We start from the raw sequence: 20,425 nt of genomic DNA on the forward strand, positions 1-20,425 counted from the left end.
GAAGATATGATTGAGACCTGGTCAACTATTAGCGGAGCCTAAAGGCGTGGTCACACGAGCACCGAACCGACGTAGGTTCGGAGGCTGGTTCGGTTCGGGGAACATGTCACACGGCCACCGAAGTAACTTCGCTTCTTAGATACCATACGTATAGAGACAAGACACGGTTTCATTAGTAGTTTTTATGTATTTGAGTTAAATATTTCTATTGTAAACAAAAAACTTTGAGGAACAATTATAATTACACAGCAGGTTTATCAGAAGATCGTTCAGCTGCTCAAAATAAATCACTCGATACAAAGATTTTGCTAACCCTTCCCATCTACATAATTATATTTTTTTATTAACATATGAATGTTTTTCTATGCTGAGTACATAACAAACAAAATCAGTCTTTATCATAGTACTGTGGTTTTACATAAATAAATCAGTCAACGATACTTCATCAGGATGAATATGACCAATGATATACAGCCCAATATTTGGGGCTGTATATCATTGATATGACACATTACTTATATTCCACACGAAAGAAAATCACAACCATTCCCTTACATTTATGCAAAACTTAAGTGCAACATCTTACATTTATGCAACCCAATCACAAGTCCGGGTGAACCTTGTCGTAAATTGCTTCATGTTGTTTACCTATTTAACGAAATAAAAGTATCGTCCCATTTCTTTTTTAACTTTACTCGCACGCACGTAAGAAGAAATGTGACGCGTGCTCGCTAGAATTCTAGAATTTTAACCAGCCAATAAGAGCAAGGGTTCGGCACGAAATTTCGAGCAGTACCGAAATAGTTCGTTTCGGTCAGAAATGTCCTCAGCCGAACTTTTTAGAGCTGAAAACGACGTCGTTTTGCGTCATTTAGTTCGGTTCGGTGCCCGTGTGACCACGGCTTTAGTTGACTCTCTAATTCAAAAATTCTGACGAGGCACGAGCCACTAGTAAATTTTAATGACTGCGTGAAGAACTAGAGCTTTTATGATTGTAAATGTTAGGCTTTGAGAGTCGGATGCGCCGTAGCCCATAGCTTCATTATTTTCATTATTTTTTTGTTACCAAAAGAAAAATTACGTGAAAAAAATGAGAGGAAAACTATCTTATAGTAATAAAGAGCACTTTATACACTACTAGTTGTGCACACCACTTTTCTCATATGGTGTGGCTTACTGGTAATAAACCTGTTCAGGTATGAGACAGGTAGAAGCTCACTCCAAGAACATTTTAAACAAAACATTTCTAGTCATATGGCATGCTCAGTGGCTTCCACCACTCCTACCCCTGACCAAGCCAAACAACAATGGTAACTGCTATTTTGTGAGGCCATTTGGTGTGGTTTGCTAATTATAAATCAGATATTGCAGTCATGAAACAACATTCTTCATGAGCTGCTGCAAAATTATTTGAACCAAACAAACAAAAATCACTTGAGCCCACCAGACATAAACGACTTGCCCGGTCTGTATCTAGAATCTACAGGAGTGGGAAACCTGCGGCCCGCGAACCGCATGCGGCTCGCGAGACGTTTTAATGTGGCCCTCGTTCATAAGTTGTAACCGATTAAATAGATTAAATATTTTCTTGAGATGACCTTGCCAGCATTTGGCATTCATATCAACGTCTTCTCATACAGCCTTGTAATAGCATAATTTCCTATTGGTGACTTAACAAATGTTATAACTAACCTCGCCTTCTTTTTTTGCCTAGCTTCGCGTGCTGGGCCAATGCTGTCTCACTGGCTGGGCACACACGGTATGCATGCCCATACACACCTACTGATATCACAATCACATGGGCATCAGGCTAGTACAACACAATACTCAAACTGCATTTAGTTAATGAGCATGTCGCAATATTTTTGAAAATGCGATTAAATTCGGAATTTGCAAAATGGCTTCGGCTAAAAAGAGAAAGATAGTTTATGAAGGTGGAATGTTCAACAAGGATTGGGAAAACTCTTATTTCTTTGTCGAAATTAGTAAAAAGCCTGTCTCTCTCGTTTGTGGCAAACATGTAGCAGCAATGAAAAAGTCAAATCTGCAGCGCCATTTTGATTCCTGCCACGGTAATCTTAAAAAATTGACAGCGCAGACTCGACAGGATAAGAAGATTGACGTTCTAAAGAGGGGTTTGAATGCACAGCAAATTGATTTGAAAAGGTATTGCAAGACCGATAATGATATTATTCAAACGAGTTATGAAATTAGCAAACTAATTGCGAAAAAGCTGAAACCCTACATCGAAGGAGAATTTGTGAAAGAATTTATTGTTGTAGTATTGTTGTATTGTTGTTGTACTGTTGTCAATAAAAATCCCTTGTGTATTTTGAGTGTATTTGCGCATAAGTTGAGTCAAGTTTATGTTGCGGCCTGCCATTAATGTAATGCAATTCATGCTGCCCATAGTACCAAGTAGGTTCCCCTTAAATTATTCTAGAATATCCTTATACCGTTAGAATTTCTTTTGCACATAATGTTGAATTTCCATGTTATTGTTTTTTTTTTACATGGCCTGAGTTGCTTTTGTTAAGATCAAAGTTAAGATCAAATGATAAACATATATTGCTGTATTTATGAAGCCGCTGAACACTTATCATGTTGCAGAGGGTTATGAGCTTTCACTGAATGGATATGAAGAAACTATTCAACAAACCAATTGTACAAACTTCACTAACACAATATCTGAGCACCTTCACAGCCCAGGATACCCAAATAAGTACTTTGAAAATCTTGACTGTCGCAAAGTGATCAAAGGTAACTAGTCTCCCATATTGTCATGGTGCCTGATTATAGCCCCCAACGTAAACCCATTTGTTATGAAGCAAATGTTCGGTGAGCACATGTACCCAATCACGTACTTTCTAGCCTTACATGTACTGTATCACGTACCCTCTAGTCTTACATGTACCCAATCATGTAGCCTCTAGTCATACATGTACCCAATCACATACCCTCTAGTCTTACATGTACTCAATCATGTAGCCTCTAGTCATACATGTACCCAATCACATACCCTCTAGCCTCTTATGTAACCAATCATTTACCGTCTAGCCTCACATGCACCCAATCACGGACCCTCTAGAGTCTAGCTTCACCCAATCATGTACCCTCTAGCCTCACCCAATCACGTACCCTCTAGCCTCACCCAATCACGTACCCTCTAGCCTTAAATGTACCCAATCACGTACCTTCTAGCCCCACCCAATCACCTAAAGAATCCAAAACACTCCTCCTGTCCAGTTAACCCGCTGACTATATTAGTCCTTTAATTCAATTAACCACTCATTCAATTTTATCTTTTGTTAATCTTCATCACAGCCAAAGTGTTAAGAGAAAGCTTTGACTTGAAAAAATCTCAACAGTTGCTAGAAACCAATAGTTGGGAATATGATTCAGAGCTCTCTATGGATAATTTATTCAGCTGATTAACTATTCTATTATAAGGGTAAAAAAGCTAAATTTATAAACTATTTCCATCTTCAGTGTTATAAATAGAATTATAAAGACATTAGGCAGCGGTCAGCGTGACTGAAGAAACAAAATAATGGGTTGCAACATCTCTCTCTGATGAATATGTACTTCCGACAGCGATTCATCAATGAGAGACTGTGGCTATCGGTGGAATAAAAACGAATCATAGGTGGAGTAAGGGTGTCACATCAATCTTATGTAGTGTTATAATAACTATGGGTTTGTTTATATAGCTGGGCCTCAGTTCACAATCAACCTCAAGTTTATGATCTTCCATTTGGAGGCCTCTCAGGAATGCCAATATGATTATATTGAAATCAGAGATGGAATGTATGGATTCTCGCCCCTTCTCTTCCGAGGATGCGGTAAGTATAACTCTGTAGTCCATATTATTTACCTTTTCTTCTGAGGATGCGGTAAGTATAACACTGTAGTCTATATTATTTACCTTTTCTTCTGAGGATGCGGTAAGTATAACACTGTAGTCCATATTATTTACTAAAGCATTTATAGTTCTTCAATGATCAATTGAAAATAAAAACTATATTCCTTTGACTTATCCTTCTTCAAAAACAGGTTAAACGATTTAAAGATGTAATAAGTTGACAGCTTTACAGCAAAACATTGTGTAAGAGCACTTGAACGTTTACTTGCAACAAAACTCACATTAAATTACAGTTATTTGGTATCAAAAAATTCAATACGTCTTACTCTGTTGTATTGTAGGTGCAAAATATGTGGAAATGCGATTACAAGCTCTTAAAAGCTTATAAACGAACAGTTAACGAAAACGTCAGGGTGTAGAATCTCTTTATTTTGATGACATTCGCAAATATTTTGGCTATGTTTTGACATGTGATGTTAGTGATGTTATCACGTGAATTGAAAGGCTAATAAAAGGCTTAATATAAAAACGTCTAGTAGAACTAGTTTATGACAAACACTTCAGGTTTTATCAAAAAGCCCGTATCAAATATAGATGCTCCTCTACTTTACAGTTTTGTTTCGGCTTGGTCCAATCGTCTAGTTGTAATCTGATCATGTTACCCATACTTCCAGCCAAACAGTGAGAATAAGTTCTGCAGTATTTTTTGACTATAACAGGTGACCAACAGGCTCGTCATACTTATTAGAGGATGATATGCAATCCTTCAAGCTAAGGTTAAAAAATTAAACCAACCTTTACGGTAGGTTTTGAGATATCAGTGCTCAAAGTAACAGCATTACAATGATGATGAAATAGACATGGTTTTATTGAATGCTTGGAGTATATTTGTGATAATATTTCGACAAATGAGGTTGCATGAAAGTGTAACAGAGGCCATCGTGTTCAACTACGTCCCATTTGAGCCGTTTTGGAAAGGGATACCGATCTACGGCGTTTTTGTGATGGCTGTGATTAACTGTTCGTTTTTGAGTTTTTAAGAGCTTGTAATCACATTTCCACATATTTTGCACCTACAACACAGCAGAGTAAGACATGGGGAATTTTTTGATATCAAATAACTGTAATGTGAATTTTGTTGCAAGTCAACCTTTAAAGATTCTTAAACTTAAAATGCAAGAAGTAGTGACGAAATTGACTTAATATACTCTCCTTACCATTTTAAGGTCTAATTATAGTTATTGTACTGAGCTTTTAGGTGTTTTTGTAATATCTAAACGTATAAAGTACATGTGGGGTGTTCGCGTATTAATTACGGTAATTGATTGGGTTACATGATGGTACGCAATAACCTAGTCAAGTAGGGTCTGTCGACAGCGAATGAGTGCACGGTGTCGATGAATCATTAAAAGCTGTAGCTTTATAAAAAGTTTTAAAGTTCGCAGGCTATGATGACCAAATCCTTTTCTTGTAACATGTTGTGTTCAGTGTAAGCAAAACATGCTTTTGCTAGATTTGTTCATGGGTCATCAATAGAGTAATTACCAGATGAATTCACATATCGTTAAAGGCAGCATGGAGAAGATAACTCTGGGTTTGTCGATACGCATGGGACCACGAATTCTTATCGTTCATTCAATTCGTCAACAATAAATTTTTTTGATAGTTTATAATATGTACCTCTTTGGGCTTCATGCAAGAAATTCAAAAGCACCCTTTATCTTCTGTAACTACAGTAAGGAAACAAATAACTTGGTATTAATTTTACATACAGAAGTCTAGGAGAATCGTTGCAAAAAACTGTTTTAAATTTTGGACAGACAAGTAATAAGTAGGCTTGTTGTGGTAAACAATAGCTGCGGGTTTTACAAAATGATCAGCATGATTGCTTGTTGATATTGTTTACTAAGACAGATGTGGGCGTGACACATAGCCTGTCTTCTAACCAACTACCACAACGTGACACATAGCCTGTCTTCTAACCTACTACCACAACGTGACACATAGCCTGTCTTCTAACCTACTACCACAACGTGACACATAGCCTGTCTTTTTACCTACTACCACAACGTGACACATAGCCTGTCTTCTAACAATGTTTACTAACAGCTAACTATGATGGTCTTTTGAATTGCTGAACTTCTATGCAATCATTTCAAATGTTCAAGTGATATAAGTGATATTGAAAAAAAGGTTTCATGCACGTTTAGTAGAGTTTATATATATATTTGTATTGTCAGTAACTTTTTTGTAAATAATAAGTATGCTTGACTAACATAGACCTATTAGCTATCCTTAATATATACAGTATATATGTAGCATAGTTACTAAGTCTATGTTGACTAGAAAATTTTAATCTTCTTGATCTCACAAATTTCCTACCCAAACTTAAAAATAAAATGCATTTAATTTTTGGGCAAACAGGAAACTTTCGATACCCCCTAAACGCTTGGACAGCAAACACTAATGTAAAAGCTCAAATTTTTTCGACGTGTACTTTATTTGACATCAATATCATCACCAAAAAATGCTTTTCACAATGTGCTAGTAACAACATAATTTAAACAAAAGAAAAGAAATGTGACAACAAGTTTGACTTTAGTGAAGAGATTTTCTGAATAACTCTGACCATATTCTGTCAGTCGGTTGAATATAGTGGCAATGGTATAGTTGTTAATTTAGTTTATTGATTGATGTCATTAGATAACCAACGAGTCAGCCAATATATTTTTAAACTATATTGGCTATAAACAGGCACCAAAGCTATATAATTGAATATTGAGTTGAAAAAACAGCTACACTGAAAATTCAAGTGTAGGCTACTGATATTCTGGTAAACATGCAAGTTACATATTGGACGAGAATGCAGTATCGACTAACAGTTAAAAATTCTCTGAACAACATTAGGCTATACATGTACCTATTAATAGGGTATAAACCGAAACACGCAATGTGTGCATGAGTAGAGTTAGCTCTATTGCTAGCCGCAATAGAGTTAACTCTTCATAGAGAGTGACAGTGTTCAGCCGCGAATAAATTAATCCGCGAATATGCATGAAATGGCAATTTTCCCAAAAATTAACTCCGCGAATAAATTCATCCAGTAGGGTACGTCATATCCTATATGCACAGTATTGCGCATATATTCGTAGATATAGCCACTGTTTGTAGCTATTGTTTGATCAAACTTCTAACAGCTAACAGATTGGCATCAATAAGATGCAAAGGTGGGATATAGCGAGTTGTTTCATGGTTCTGTGCATGGTTGATTTCTTCTAGATCCAGCACGCGTCTCATTTCAGGCGTTGATGATTGTGACAGTAATAATGGCAGTGGTTAGGTAAAAGTCTCAAAGTTACTGGCAACAAGAGATGACTCAGTCTTGTGTTCACAAATTGTCGACCATATTTATTATTTTTGTACATTAGCTACTTTGTTGTGCATAATAGGTCGATCTTCCATATGTAATAATTCCTTGACAGGATTAATCTATTAAATTGTATAGATCGAATTGCGCCGATTTAGCTTTTGTCGACCTTCTCTGACACGATGTTGGTCCATAGCTGTAATTTTATCGATCTTTTAATGTATGGTTGAATGGTTTAATGTATGGTTTAATTTTAATGTTGGTCGATCAAATTTGTGTGATGAACAGTGGTACATAATTTTTTTGAGCTCATGGCCCGTAGTTGTATGCCTGGTTGTACAATTACATTCTTTGGCCAAACTGTATGTAAAGTGTACTAAGTATTTCATGCTCATTGCATAGTTACAGACAAATTCTCTACCAACTTGCAGAAGGCTAAAATTGCTCTAAATTAATAGTCCTAAAATGGCAAGTTAGAAATTACAATGATTTTAGGTGATGATGTTCGGCAAGGCACCATTTTTAAATCGACCGGTCAGTACATGTGGATTAGATTCGTTTCTGATGGTCAAATCTCGCGGAAAGGATTTCTCGCTAAAATCTCTGCAGGTCCTCAAACAGGTCAGTTTATATTTAGCTCATAGCCTCAGTGAATATTTATTTCCTGTTTCACACAATATGAGCTGAACAGCATATAGCGGTGGGGGGGGGTAAAGTAAGCGCAGAGTTGTGTAAATGAACAAAACTTAAACAGGAAGTGGTTTATACCATCTAATTGTAAAAAAAATATAGATATGTATTTGTAGCATAGCTGTATAAAATCTTGTCAAGGGAAGATTGATAATTTGGATGAGTGCCTGTAATTTCCAAGATGTATTCCTTTTATAAATACTTAAATTAGTGTTATAGCATAGTAACTGTGGGTGGTATAGTTATATTGTGTCAACTGTCCACAGTGGTCTAAAAGTGTCCACAAGGGTTATAGTGAACTCTCAAATCCAATAGTTACAGAAAGAAATTTACATGTGAGCTAACGTAAAAAAGGAAAATGTTATATTATATTACAATAGATTATATTATACTATATTATATATATATATTATATATATGTTTTTGAAGCTGAGTCTGTTCTATTTCAGAATCGTCCAATAAGGAAGAGTCATTTGGTAAGTACACTTCCATTCATGTATTTTCATGCTTCATGTCTGGTAGCAGTCATGTGAAGGGAGGTACACCTTCACCTTCATTCCAATCACTAATTGTGTACCACTTTATGCATAAGGGGTACACTAATCGTGTACTCCCACACATAGGGGACACTAATCGTGTACCCCTTATGCATAGGGGGCACTAATCGTGTACCCCTTATGCATGGGGCACACTAATCGTGTACCCCCATACATAGGGGGCACTAACCGTGTACCCCTTATGCATAGGGGGCACTAATCGTGTACTCTCATGCATGGGGGACACTAATCGTGTACTCCCACACATAGGGGACACTAATCGTGTACCCCTTATGCATAGGGGGCACTAATCGTGTACCCCTTATGCATGGGGCACACTAATCGTGTACCCCCATACATAGGGGACACTAACCGTGTACCCCTTATGCATAGGGGGCACTAATCGTGTACCCTCATGCATGGGGGACACTAATCGTGTACCCCTTATTTAAAGGGGATGGTGGATCACCTATGCATAGATAGTCTGACAACAATCCAACTGCATGTATAGTTGTGACATGCGTTTACCATTGAGCTGTTATTAATAAAACTTTTTGCAAGTCACAGTGAAGTTGGTCATTCCTCTGCAAGCTCCTTCAATGCCTTTATAATGTGTACATGGAAAGGCACTTTATTCTAGATTATTGCTACGGTCTACTAACACCTTATTTCATTGGCCTACATTTGGGCTCTCATGGTGATGACAACTTCCAAATACATTTCATCAAAGACAGTGCTTCCATAACCCAATCAATTGTTTGTTTATTTAGTAAACATATTATAAAGCCTAAAGTTCACAGCAATACCTTGGCTTTCTTCTTTCCAGTAATATTTAGAAAAAGATTTCCATTATTCATAAAATGAGTATTTGTAAAAAATTTATGCTCAATTTTAAAGGAAGCATCAAGGTTTCTCTCTAGCTAATCCTTCTGTTCCTCATGAGAAAAGAGTGGCAGTGGCAGCATCAATGGCGCCAACAAATTCTATTCATACTTTTTGCGCCAAAGTGTTAGCTTATTAGGGTCACCCTTGTAGGCATAGCTGAACCCATTTGTTATTGCGCTACTTTTGTAGCCTGCTACAGTCTAGTTGAGGGAGTGAGTAGTTTTGAGATCAACTCAGCCAGCATACCGAGGGAGTCGATGGACTTTTATGTACAGCACCCAGAAGAGCCGATCGACTGTATATGGGATATTCGTCTGCCAGTCACCAGCAAGGTAACTTGTCAACTTGGTAGATGCTGCTCGCTCTAACACATAATGCTGATCCTGAAATTCGGTCCCCATGTATTTCCTAAGCAGTCACACCGTGTGACTGCTTAGGAAATGGTATGTTTCTCAAGAGGCATCACACACTGCGTGTGACTCACATGCAGTGTGTGATGCCTCTTGAAAAACATACCGGTTATGAGGGCCAACTAGCTAACAATGCAGCTCATTGGTCGATGCAATGATCCGAGCTTAAACGATTCAATTAATTGTGTCACTATTAGCTCTATGCTTTATACAATTGTCGAGAACCTTGAAAATGACTATGCACGGTCATTCATGCAAGATAAATTGGTTTTTTTTCGTGGCCTATGAAGTCTCAATCAAGGTTACATCTTTCATAAATGGTTTCTTCGATGATGATTATAATAGACAACATGTGGAATCATAAATAAGTGGAATCGCTTAAACAGTTAAACTCGTTACTTCTTGAAAAACGATCATATTGTTATGTATTAACCTGTGAACCACCTGTGAGCCATGCAACATCTTAGAAAACGTGCGAGAACCCACCCCTTTAGTATCTAAACATACTCATTTTATGACATGCATTCGCAACATTGATTGAGCATTCCAGTAGCTAAACACTCACGCCAAAGAGCTCTCGCTGTCAGAACTGACTTTGTTACCTGCTGACTGGCCGTAATTCAATAAGCTCTTTACCAAACTCTGAGACAGCCATTTTGAGTAGATAAAGAACGCTTGACACGAAGATTGTTTCGCTATTTTATTTTAACATTTCTAATGTCTATGCTATGAACTTTGATGTCTATGTTATAAACCCTGATGTGCATTACTGCGCCCCTTGCCAGCAGGTCCTGAGTCAAACCTTTTCTAGAAATACCTCTTCATATTATTAGACAACAATTCTCTGCACACCTGCTCCTATTACAATTGTGACCTGATCTGTAGAAATTGAAATCATCTTTTGCTGCTATTATTTTTTAAAATTTAATCTCTATTCTGGATCGTTCTAAAAGTATCCGAATGTCCACCAAATATGGGTAACACTTTCTTAGTGACCATTTGGTATAAATATCTAAATATTGTTTATTACAATATTATTCTCTTCTTTCATTCATGAGCTTTCAGCAAGTACAAAGTATCTGTAATTAGTTTCTCTGTACTATCATAAGTTCACTTTAAATTGAAAATAGTTTTTATTAGGCATATGCATACGCTCTCAGGAATTTTCTGTAGTTCTATGGTTAAAAGCAATTGTATGTACATGTATCTATCCAATTGGCAGCCATATTGTTAAAGCTAACCCACCTATCAATAGTTTTCATTCAGCAATAAGTTGGAGTTGTCTCACTCTTGTGTTTCAGGTATTATCAAGGATTTACAATTATTCCATCGAACATTTAACAGCCAACTGCGACTCCAACTACTTAGCATTCTATGACATGTCAACAGCATCATCAGATGTGCAACAGAAAGAATGTCGAAGTGTATACTTACCATATATATCTAAAAACTGGCGAACCATTGTCCGTTTGCATGCGCATTCCATTAGAACTTTACCAGAGTTTCGCCTTCTTGGAAATATTTATTGGCCAAGTAAGTATCCACTTACGCTATGCACTCATATGTGCTCACCCTATGTGCTCTAATCTATGTAAGTTCTCACTTGAGCAATGTATTTTAATTTAAAAGTGATTTCAAAAATTTTAAAGCATACTCGAGAAATATTCACTAAATAACAATAATTGTGGTATTAAAATTCTAAATGTAAAAGACAGTGAATAAATTTGAAAAGAAATTTGGAGTTATCTGACCATGTAAACAGGTAATATCTAAGTACGGTACATGTACTTAAAACTGTTGCTAATAGAATGTTGCCTGTCAATTATAAAGTGTTATGGCCTACCACACACTTAGTATTAAGTTTATTTTCAGTGTTTAAACAACTATTTAAACATTTTAATAACTTATGCGCTGCTGTTAGCATCATCATGAAAAGATTTCCATTGTGAGAATAAACGAAACAAGTTTTTCCAATATTATTATTGATAATAGTAAAAACATTTGATGTATAAATATTATTTTATTTTACTAATTCAAATACAAATTTATATCTTCTGTTTATACTAATCCTAAAACTCAATTGCCTTTTTCATTGAGACTACTGCTTAACTTTTTTGTGGATATTTTAAATTTCCTCTTTTTGTAGGTTTTAGAAATTTTATTCCCAGTTTTCAAAATAGATTTAGTGGTGTTTAATAGTGTAGAAAACACTATTTATTATCTACTATGCTAGTAAGAGTTTGCCACCTCAGAGTAAACTACAACCTGATTGTATGACTGTTTTGACCTCTCATATGCAGCTTGAGCCACTAAAGTACTGATTGCTCTTATCGCTTTTGTAGTACTACTGTAGCACTACTGTAGTACTACTGTAGTACTACTGTAGCACTACTGTAGCACTACTGTAGTACTAAAGTAGTACTACTGTAGCACTACTGTAGTACTACTGCAGTACTACTGTAGTACTATAGTAGCACTACAGTAGTACAACAGTAGTACTACAGTAGTACTACAGTTGTACTACAGCTCTACAACATCAGCACTACAGTTGTGTAAGAAGTAATAATACAATAGTACAATGGTAGCTCTACTTTAGTACTACGATAGTACTGCTACCATTGGAATAAGTTATCATCTAAAACATTACTGCGGTCAAGTTGCTTTTAACAATTGGATATATGTATTTTGTTGTTCCAGCTTCAGCAGGTAACTGCACCCATGAATCTATGGTCAACTGCTTTGATGGCTACTGTATCCCCACTGAACTGCGATGTGATTCATATGAGAATTGCAGAGAAGGCTATGATGAGGATTGTACATTAGGTGAGACTGTACATTAGGTGAGACTGTACATTAGGTGAGACTGTAAATTAGGTGAAACTGTACATTAAGTGAGACTGTACATTAGGTGAGACTGTATATTAGGTGAGACTGTATATTAGGTGAGACTATATATTAGGTGAGACTGTAAATTAGGTGAAACTGTACATTAAGTGAGACTGTACATTAGGTGAGACTGTATATTAGGTGAGACTGTATATTAGGTGGGAATGTACATTAGATGAGACTGTATATTAGGTGAGACTGTATATTAGGTGATGCTGTACGTTAGGTGAGACTGTATATTAGGTGAGACTATATATTAGGTGAGACTGTAAATTAGGTGAAACTGTACATTAAGTGAGACTGTACATTAGGTGAGACTGTATATTAGGGGAGACTGTATATTAGGTGATGCTGTACGTTAGGTGAGACTGTATATTAGGTGAGACTATATATTAGGTGAGACTGTAAATTAGGTGAAACTGTACATTAGGTGAGACTGTATATTAGGTGAGACTGTAAATTAGGTGAGACTGTACATTAGGTAGGACTGTACATTAAGTGAGGCTGTACATTAGGTGAGACTGTATATTAGGTGAGACTGTAAATTAGGTGAGACTGTACATTAGGTGGGACTGTACATTAAGTGAGGCTGTACATTAGGTGAGACTGTACATTAGGTGAAACTGTACATCAGGTGAGACTACATTAGGTCAGACTATTACAAGCTATTAACCTATAACCTTCATGACTAAAAGCTAGATTACCAAAGCCGATAAACTTGTCACAAATACACAAGTTAGTGTGTTTAAACTGGGTTTCTACAACAATAAAATAATAATAATAAAATAATACCATAAGCTTTAGGTATTAACTATAGATTATATTGTTACACGAACTAGCTCACAACTTATAGACAAGGAAGGTCTAAGCTAACTGCCGCAATTTCTTTTATTGGTTCACATAATGCTGTTGTGATTTTTCCCACTCCCCCACACTTCCTATCTTTTTTAGTTGCTCCAGCATCTTATAAGAATCTTGGGCCCTGAAGCGAAGTTAAAGTAGTCGGTTCAATATTCTACCTATACCTGTGACCCACACCATCTATACCCATGACCCACACCATCTATACCCATGACCCACACCATCTATACCCATGACCCACACCATCTATACCCATGACCCACACCATCTATACCCATGACCCACACCATCTATACCCATGACCCACACCATCTATACCCATGACCCACACCATCTATACCCATGACCCACACCATCTATACCCATGACTTACACCCGCTGCCTTTTGTCTTACCAGAATTTTGAGATTACCTGTGAGAGTTGTTTGATTAGTTTAAAACTGATTCCATCCCAAATGTAATGAAGTTCTGACATATTTTAGCAAGTGACACCAAAAGCTTCAACCCAAAATACATTACATTGTTCGCTGTCGTCATTGTGGGCAGCATAGTTCTCACCACACTCATGACACTCGTCGAAGTTCTTCAGAAGCAAAGGTCCGCTAGAGAAGAAGCGAGAAGAAAAAGTTCATCTACCTCCTCATCAACAACCTTGAAGTCCGCCTCTCACACATCTCACATATCATTGCAAAACACAAAGCAGAGACCTGTGAATAGCCCGTGTACCGAGCGAAGTATGTCTGTTGCGGCTGGGAGTGTCACAGCTGGCAGTGCAACAGACACCTTCACAAGCAGCCGATTAAACGAAAATGTATCTTTCAGGTGAGTGAGTACTGCAAAAGCAAATGCTATTTATAGCTAATTCCTATACATTTCATAGCTAATGTATGCCTAATGCATATCAATCATATGTTAATGCATTGCTGTGCATACCTAATGCATGGCCAGTGCTAAACTAATGCATCTGTAGCAAACCTTTGGTAGGTCTGCAAGTTGCCATTATTCTCTCTCAAACTTGAGTTTTAAATGGTAAAATTCTCAGTAAAATTATTTTGCATTTCAGTAAGCAAATAAAGTCCAAGAGTATGCAATAGCTGTTTAAAAAATTTATTGCTCGCATTCATAAAATGAAAGAATAATAACGAACAGCGCTTCAGTAGAAAATGGGGCCCGCGGCTTCAAAGCATGTTCAAAGCAAATGATATTGGTAGGTATCTCACAGTTTAAAACTCTTTATCTTGTCAATTTTCAAAATATTGGCAAAGTTTACAAACGTCACTTGAGTACTCCGGTGCGAAGAAATTTCAAAGTGGGAGTCGTCAGTCTATTGATATGACAGCCTTTTTATAACTCCCATGAAAATTGTTTATACAGGGTGCAATTTATAAAACAAGATTACAAGTTACAAAGAGTTAAATTATAAATATGTCTAATAATCTACTTTCCTTAGCAGAAAGCCTTCGACACCTGTAGTCCCGCGATTGGTCAAACCTAAGCACGATGGTAATGACAGAATTTATGCCATGCCTCACATCACCCTCCCTCCTACCAGCAGCATGGCTAAACTCCCTCCAGCTCCACCCACGCCACCCCCTCCTCCTATTCCAGTTGATGAAGGAAAAGGATTTAGGCTAAGTGAGTATATTATTATGCATTGTATTGACCGTTGTATGTGGTCTGGTTTCTTTTGGTTTGATGGACTGTCTCATCAGATTGTGCTTTAAAAAAATAAAAATGTGATAAAAATTGATAAAACGGTGATAAAAATGCTTTCAAATAGCCACAGCTTTTAGATTATAATATACATTATTCTATTACATCACTATGTTAATAAAAAATGGCACAATGCTGATGAGATATTAGAATACTGTAGAAATTTATTATTCCTGTCATACATGTAAATATCTTAATAGACATATTTAGAGCCTGGTGAGTTATCTTCGGTTGATATAATTAGAGTAATAGAGATATAACTTTCATTCAGTCAAGCCATTTACTTTCTCGATATGCATATAATTAATTATAATCATGTAACCTGTTGCCTTTATCTGTAAGCTAGGAGTTTGATCTGTGTGTTCTATAGACATCATATATTGCAATATCCTTATAAAAAATCCCAAAATGCAATACTCTTGTATTTTATAAAAAAATCCCAATATGCAACCATGTTGTGGTTTATAAACATTCCCTTACACAATCATCTTATCCTTTAAAACACTTTCTATTATGAAACATGCAATAAACATGTATTTCACAAACACCTCATTATATAATCCTAAGGTCTCTTCAATGTTTCGACAATTTTATCCTACCATTTTGATAAGAAAATAGTTGTAAACAAAAATAAATCTATATGTTTTTTCCCTTAGTTTACGACCTCACTCATATGGGAAATGCCGCAAACTTTGAATACCCGCCTCCTCCATCCTTCGTAGAACATGAGTCTACAGATTATTCAAGTACTAGCAGCTCGAGTTTTGGTAGCCTTCCCAGAGATCAACACTACGACGTCGCATGTTTAGGCCCTAAAAGAAAAAAACCGACTCATCTAAAGGTTGAAGTCGCAGTCGAGCCAAGTCAGACTGAACCTCTATTTCAACCCGCTCAAACAACACCGTGAGTTACCAGCATCTGTACTCATGATAGTTATGTTATGTCTATTAAACTCGACACAATATTGTCCTTGAAAAATTGAATGAAGCCAAAGTTTTAGTGTACCAGTCTAATTTTAGTATCACTTATTAGCATATGCATCTGACATGAATATTATAACATGCATGTGAGTTTGAAGCTATTGGATCTGGTACTTGATGACTACAACAACAACTAGGGGCCTACAATTTTCATGCATCATCGGTCAGTCGGTCAGTGTATAAGTAGTGAACAATAGACTTGTTTATCAAACATCCCATTTAAATTACGAATTATAGCCTATGGCCATTTGGAGACCTTACTGCTTATACGCATATAACTTCAAACTCTCTATATATGGGCCTAAAGGAGCTAGGTTTAAGGTTCAATATAGCTGCATTGGATGCCCAAAAGGTTTTGTGCCTGGGGAGTTTGAAGCTTTTGATGATTTATCAATACACTTCAGTTGACATGTCTGCTCGCTAGTCTGAACATGTCTACTCGCTAGTCTGTACATGTCTACTTGCTAGTCTGAACATGTCTGCTTGCTAGTCTGAACATGTCTACTCGCTAGTCTGGACATGTCTACTTGCTAGTCTGAACATGTCTACTAGCTAGGCTGGACATGTTTACTCGCTAGTCTGGACATGTCTACTTGCTAGTCTGTACATGTCTACTTGCTAGTCTGAACATGTCTACTTGCTAGTCTGAACATGTCTACTTGCTAGTCTGAACATGTCTACTTGCTAGTCTGTACATGTCTACTTGCTAGTCTGAACATGTCTGCTTGCTAGTCTGAACATGTCTACTCGCTAGTCTGAACATGTCTACTTGCTAGTCTGAACATGTCTACTAGCTAGGCTGGACATGTTTACTCGCTAGTCTGGACATGTCTACTTGCTAGTCTGTACATGTCTACTTGCTAGTCTGGACATGTCTACTTGCTAGTCTGAACATGTCTACTTGCTAGTCTGAACATGTCTACTTGCTAGTCTGGACATGTCTACTTGCTAGTCTGTACATGTCTACTTGCTAGTCTGAACATGTCTACTTGCTAGTCTGGACATGTCTACTTGCTAGTCTGAACATGTCTACTAGCTAGGCTGGACATGTCTACTTGCTAGTCTGTACATGTCTACTAGCTAGGCTGGACATGTTTACTCGCTAGTCTGGACATGTCTACTTGCTAGTCTGTACATGTCTACTAGCTAGGCTGGACATGTTTACTCGCTAGTCTGGACATGTCTACTTGCTAGTATGAACATGATTACTTGCTAGTCTGAACATGTCTACTCACTCTAGTTGTCTGCTGATGTATGAGTTCAAATCTCGTTGCTGATTTGATGAAAGGGAGTTACATTATACAACTTAGGCATGGATGCAAAGCAAATTGCATCCACAATTTTGAGAAAATGTGTTTTGACATGCTCAGTACTACCCAACATATGACACTTCTCAAAATATAACTTTTCTATTAGTACAAATCTAACAATTGGTAAAAATTAAAAATAAAACGAGAAAATAGTCAGAAGTGTATATCAATTAACGTGATTTAAACTACATTGGGTGTAAGTCAGAGGAAGTTACAGATACATATTTTTATTACTCTATCACTGAACCATAGCATTGCCAATCCTGTGCTTACCGTTCAGATGTCTCTAAGGTAAAGCAAAAATACAAACCCTATTTTACTGATTATTGCTTTTTTAATTTATATTTCACGTATAATTTAGGTTTATATTTAGTGTTTTTACATAGTTTATATAACACATTTGTTTTCATGTTTATATAATTTTAAAGCATGGTATTATTTAAAGTATTTATTCTTACTTTTTGGGCTTTACAACGAATACAATGTATAGGATACAAGGATGTAAGATGTAAGGATACAATGTATCTTTACCGGAATACTCCAACTTATGAACATTTTCAACATCAAAAGCAAATATCGGAAGGAGTGAACTCGGTGTATCAAAGAGTGCATGAAATAGTTTATACATACAATGTACATAATTTTATATCACTAGACAACCTGTTTCTAGATCCAAAAATGCCTCTTGTCATATATTCATTTTCCGCAATTAGTGCTGCAATTAGGCCAATTGCAGTTTTCTTCTAGTAGTCATGTCAACTCATCTTTTGTTCTACTCATAGATATAGTAAACTCTATACTTACTATATCTATCGGGTTTACTATATCTATAGGGTTTACTATATCTATGGTTCTACCTTTTGCACTTGTATGATTGCGACATACGTACTAGTTACTAGTTATGTTGGGTTGGGCGCATGCAGCTAGCGTGTCAGTTACTACAATACTTATAAGCAATTCATAGAGAGAACTTCCACATTTATGAACTTTAATATATTTTGAATATTTAGTATTCATTTAATGTTTAATATTTTTAACATAGTAAAATTGTTGATACCTCTATTTAGGAAAGCATCAAAATTTCGAAAACCTATAGAAAAGAAGTGCTGGACATTTGATGACGATACTGATGATGGAGCCATGGAATTGACTACGTATATTAGCACATGCTAGCCCTTATTCATATAATATTATAGGGTGCTGTACCCAAACACCCCTTATTCATAGAAAGTTATAGGGGGCTGTACCTGGAGACCCCTTATTTATATAATGTTATAGGATGCTGTACCCAAAGATGGCAAAACAAATTTGCATGTGAAAGGATTTTTATGTTAACCACAGGATTATTTAGTTTTGGTACTTTATATTTTTATTGCTCATATTTTTGTATAATACAAGAGATAGTTTCCTTCTGCCTTAACTAGCTATGCAATTGTATGTTTGCTATTCATAACTGTATTAACTAATATAAAAGCAAACCACAGCTACAGAACATATTGTCAGCTGTAATAAAGCTGTCTATAATTTTAGCTTTCGTGTGTAACCAAAAATATCCGAAAATCTTTCCAATGCTTTAGTGGGCTATTAACGATGCTCTAAAATGTCTTTCATACTGATTTCCTTATTATACAATGCATGTACATGTGACTCTTAACTTTTAACATCCCTTATTGCCTATACTTAGCAGCCATTGTTAGTTATTTGCGTAATGATTTACCTCAAGAGTTAACAAAAATTCAGAGACGAAATGTTCAAGTCTTTGTTCACCATGCAAATATTCCATCTTACATTTGGAACTAAATGATTTAAGCGAAGCAAGAAAATCATTTTAAAAGTTTGTTCTTGGTACAAGTCAAGCCTGAGAAAAGGTGTAAAGAACAATGACCCATTCAACAGGTCGGGATCATGCTGAGAGCAAAGCGCTACTGGCAGGTGTCACAGGTGCTAGCTTGTATTGATCAGGTGAGAATAAGACACATGACTGACCACACACATTGTTGCTAGAAGGTAGTTAAACTGCGATTAACTGGCCAACAATTAAAGAAATTGCTGTAGGTAGCTAATTTATATTGGCTATAGATCATGGTTCACATTGGTAATAGTTCATGAATATCACTTGAATAAAAAACAACATGCCATCAGAAATGTTTGTCAAAGTGAACTAAGAGTTGAAAACGTCTAAGTTTCTACCATGTACTAACAAGTCCTTAGCAAAATTGTTTTCCTGCACTGAATATTTTCCTTCAGTAGTTATTCAGAGACCAGCAAAAACTAGCTGCCAGTCTGCCACCAGTGAACATATACGGTAGAAGTACCTGCAGTAGTTGATGGTTTTTAACTTTTTATGTGTTGTGGCGAGTAAACTCACAAGGGCTGATACTCTGACCAGCAAGTCAAAATTTTGGAAGTGAGTTGTGAATCCTTGTGATTCACAGCTAGTACTGTTTTATCTTATGTTGTCTCTACTCTTCTCAATAGTTGGCTACTGGGTGAGTATTTTCGGTTTGTGGGAAATACATACTGTACATTTAGTGTATATGATTGCATTATTGTTAGGCCTCGGTAGCTGGTTTACAACAAAAATTAGCAAATCATATGCAAATCTCAAGCAATCTGGTCAGAATAGATCTATAATTGTCTATGAAGACTGAAAACACAACCATCTGTGAACAGTGCCATGCTTTAGCAATGTCACATTCCAGCAATGAAGAAACAAATGATTACACTAACAATGCAGCAAGGCAAATGTTGAGAAATTATGCATATGCATATAAATTACACTAATAACACTACTTTGCAGAGGCCCTATGCTGTTCAACGCGATGTGTTAATTTTCCACAGCCTCTAAAGACTGATCATAGAAATTTATTGTTAGAATTAGTGCAACTTTTTTATTAACTTGCAGCGCCAATAGATTGAGAGAAAA

General features: G+C 36.5%; 1 protein-coding gene across 1 annotated transcript; it reads left to right on the top strand.

Moving 5' to 3' along the window:
* Window positions 1-1,897: 1,897 nt before the first annotated feature.
* On the top strand, window positions 1,898-19,179 carry LOC137393883 (neuropilin and tolloid-like protein 2). The gene is made up of 12 exons (XM_068080595.1): window positions 1,898-2,135; window positions 2,611-2,760; window positions 3,711-3,842; window positions 7,725-7,850; window positions 8,369-8,395; window positions 9,530-9,672; window positions 11,052-11,283; window positions 12,448-12,573; window positions 13,979-14,318; window positions 14,950-15,131; window positions 15,866-16,112; window positions 18,567-19,179. Exons 1-12 carry the CDS (start codon window positions 1,898-1,900, stop codon window positions 18,670-18,672), a joined length of 2,049 nt encoding a protein of 682 aa, XP_067936696.1. The 3' UTR covers window positions 18,673-19,179.
* Window positions 19,180-20,425: the final 1,246 nt, after the last annotated feature.

This window comes from Watersipora subatra, chromosome 4, assembly GCF_963576615.1.
Source record: "Watersipora subatra chromosome 4, tzWatSuba1.1, whole genome shotgun sequence".
NCBI classification, from domain to species: domain Eukaryota; kingdom Metazoa; phylum Bryozoa; class Gymnolaemata; order Cheilostomatida; family Watersiporidae; genus Watersipora; species Watersipora subatra.

Bases quoted from the DNA above. Each gene is read 5' to 3' on its own strand.
- LOC137393883 (XM_068080595.1), top strand. From the start codon at position 1,898: ATGGCTTCGGCTAAAAAGAGAAAGATAGTTTATGAAGGTGGAATGTTC. The intron at 7,851-8,368 runs GTCAGTTTATAT...GTTCTATTTCAG, and splicing joins CTCTGCAGGTCCTCAAACAG to AATCGTCCAATAAGGAAGAG. The intron at 9,673-11,051 runs GTAACTTGTCAA...CTTGTGTTTCAG, and splicing joins GTCTGCCAGTCACCAGCAAG to GTATTATCAAGGATTTACAA.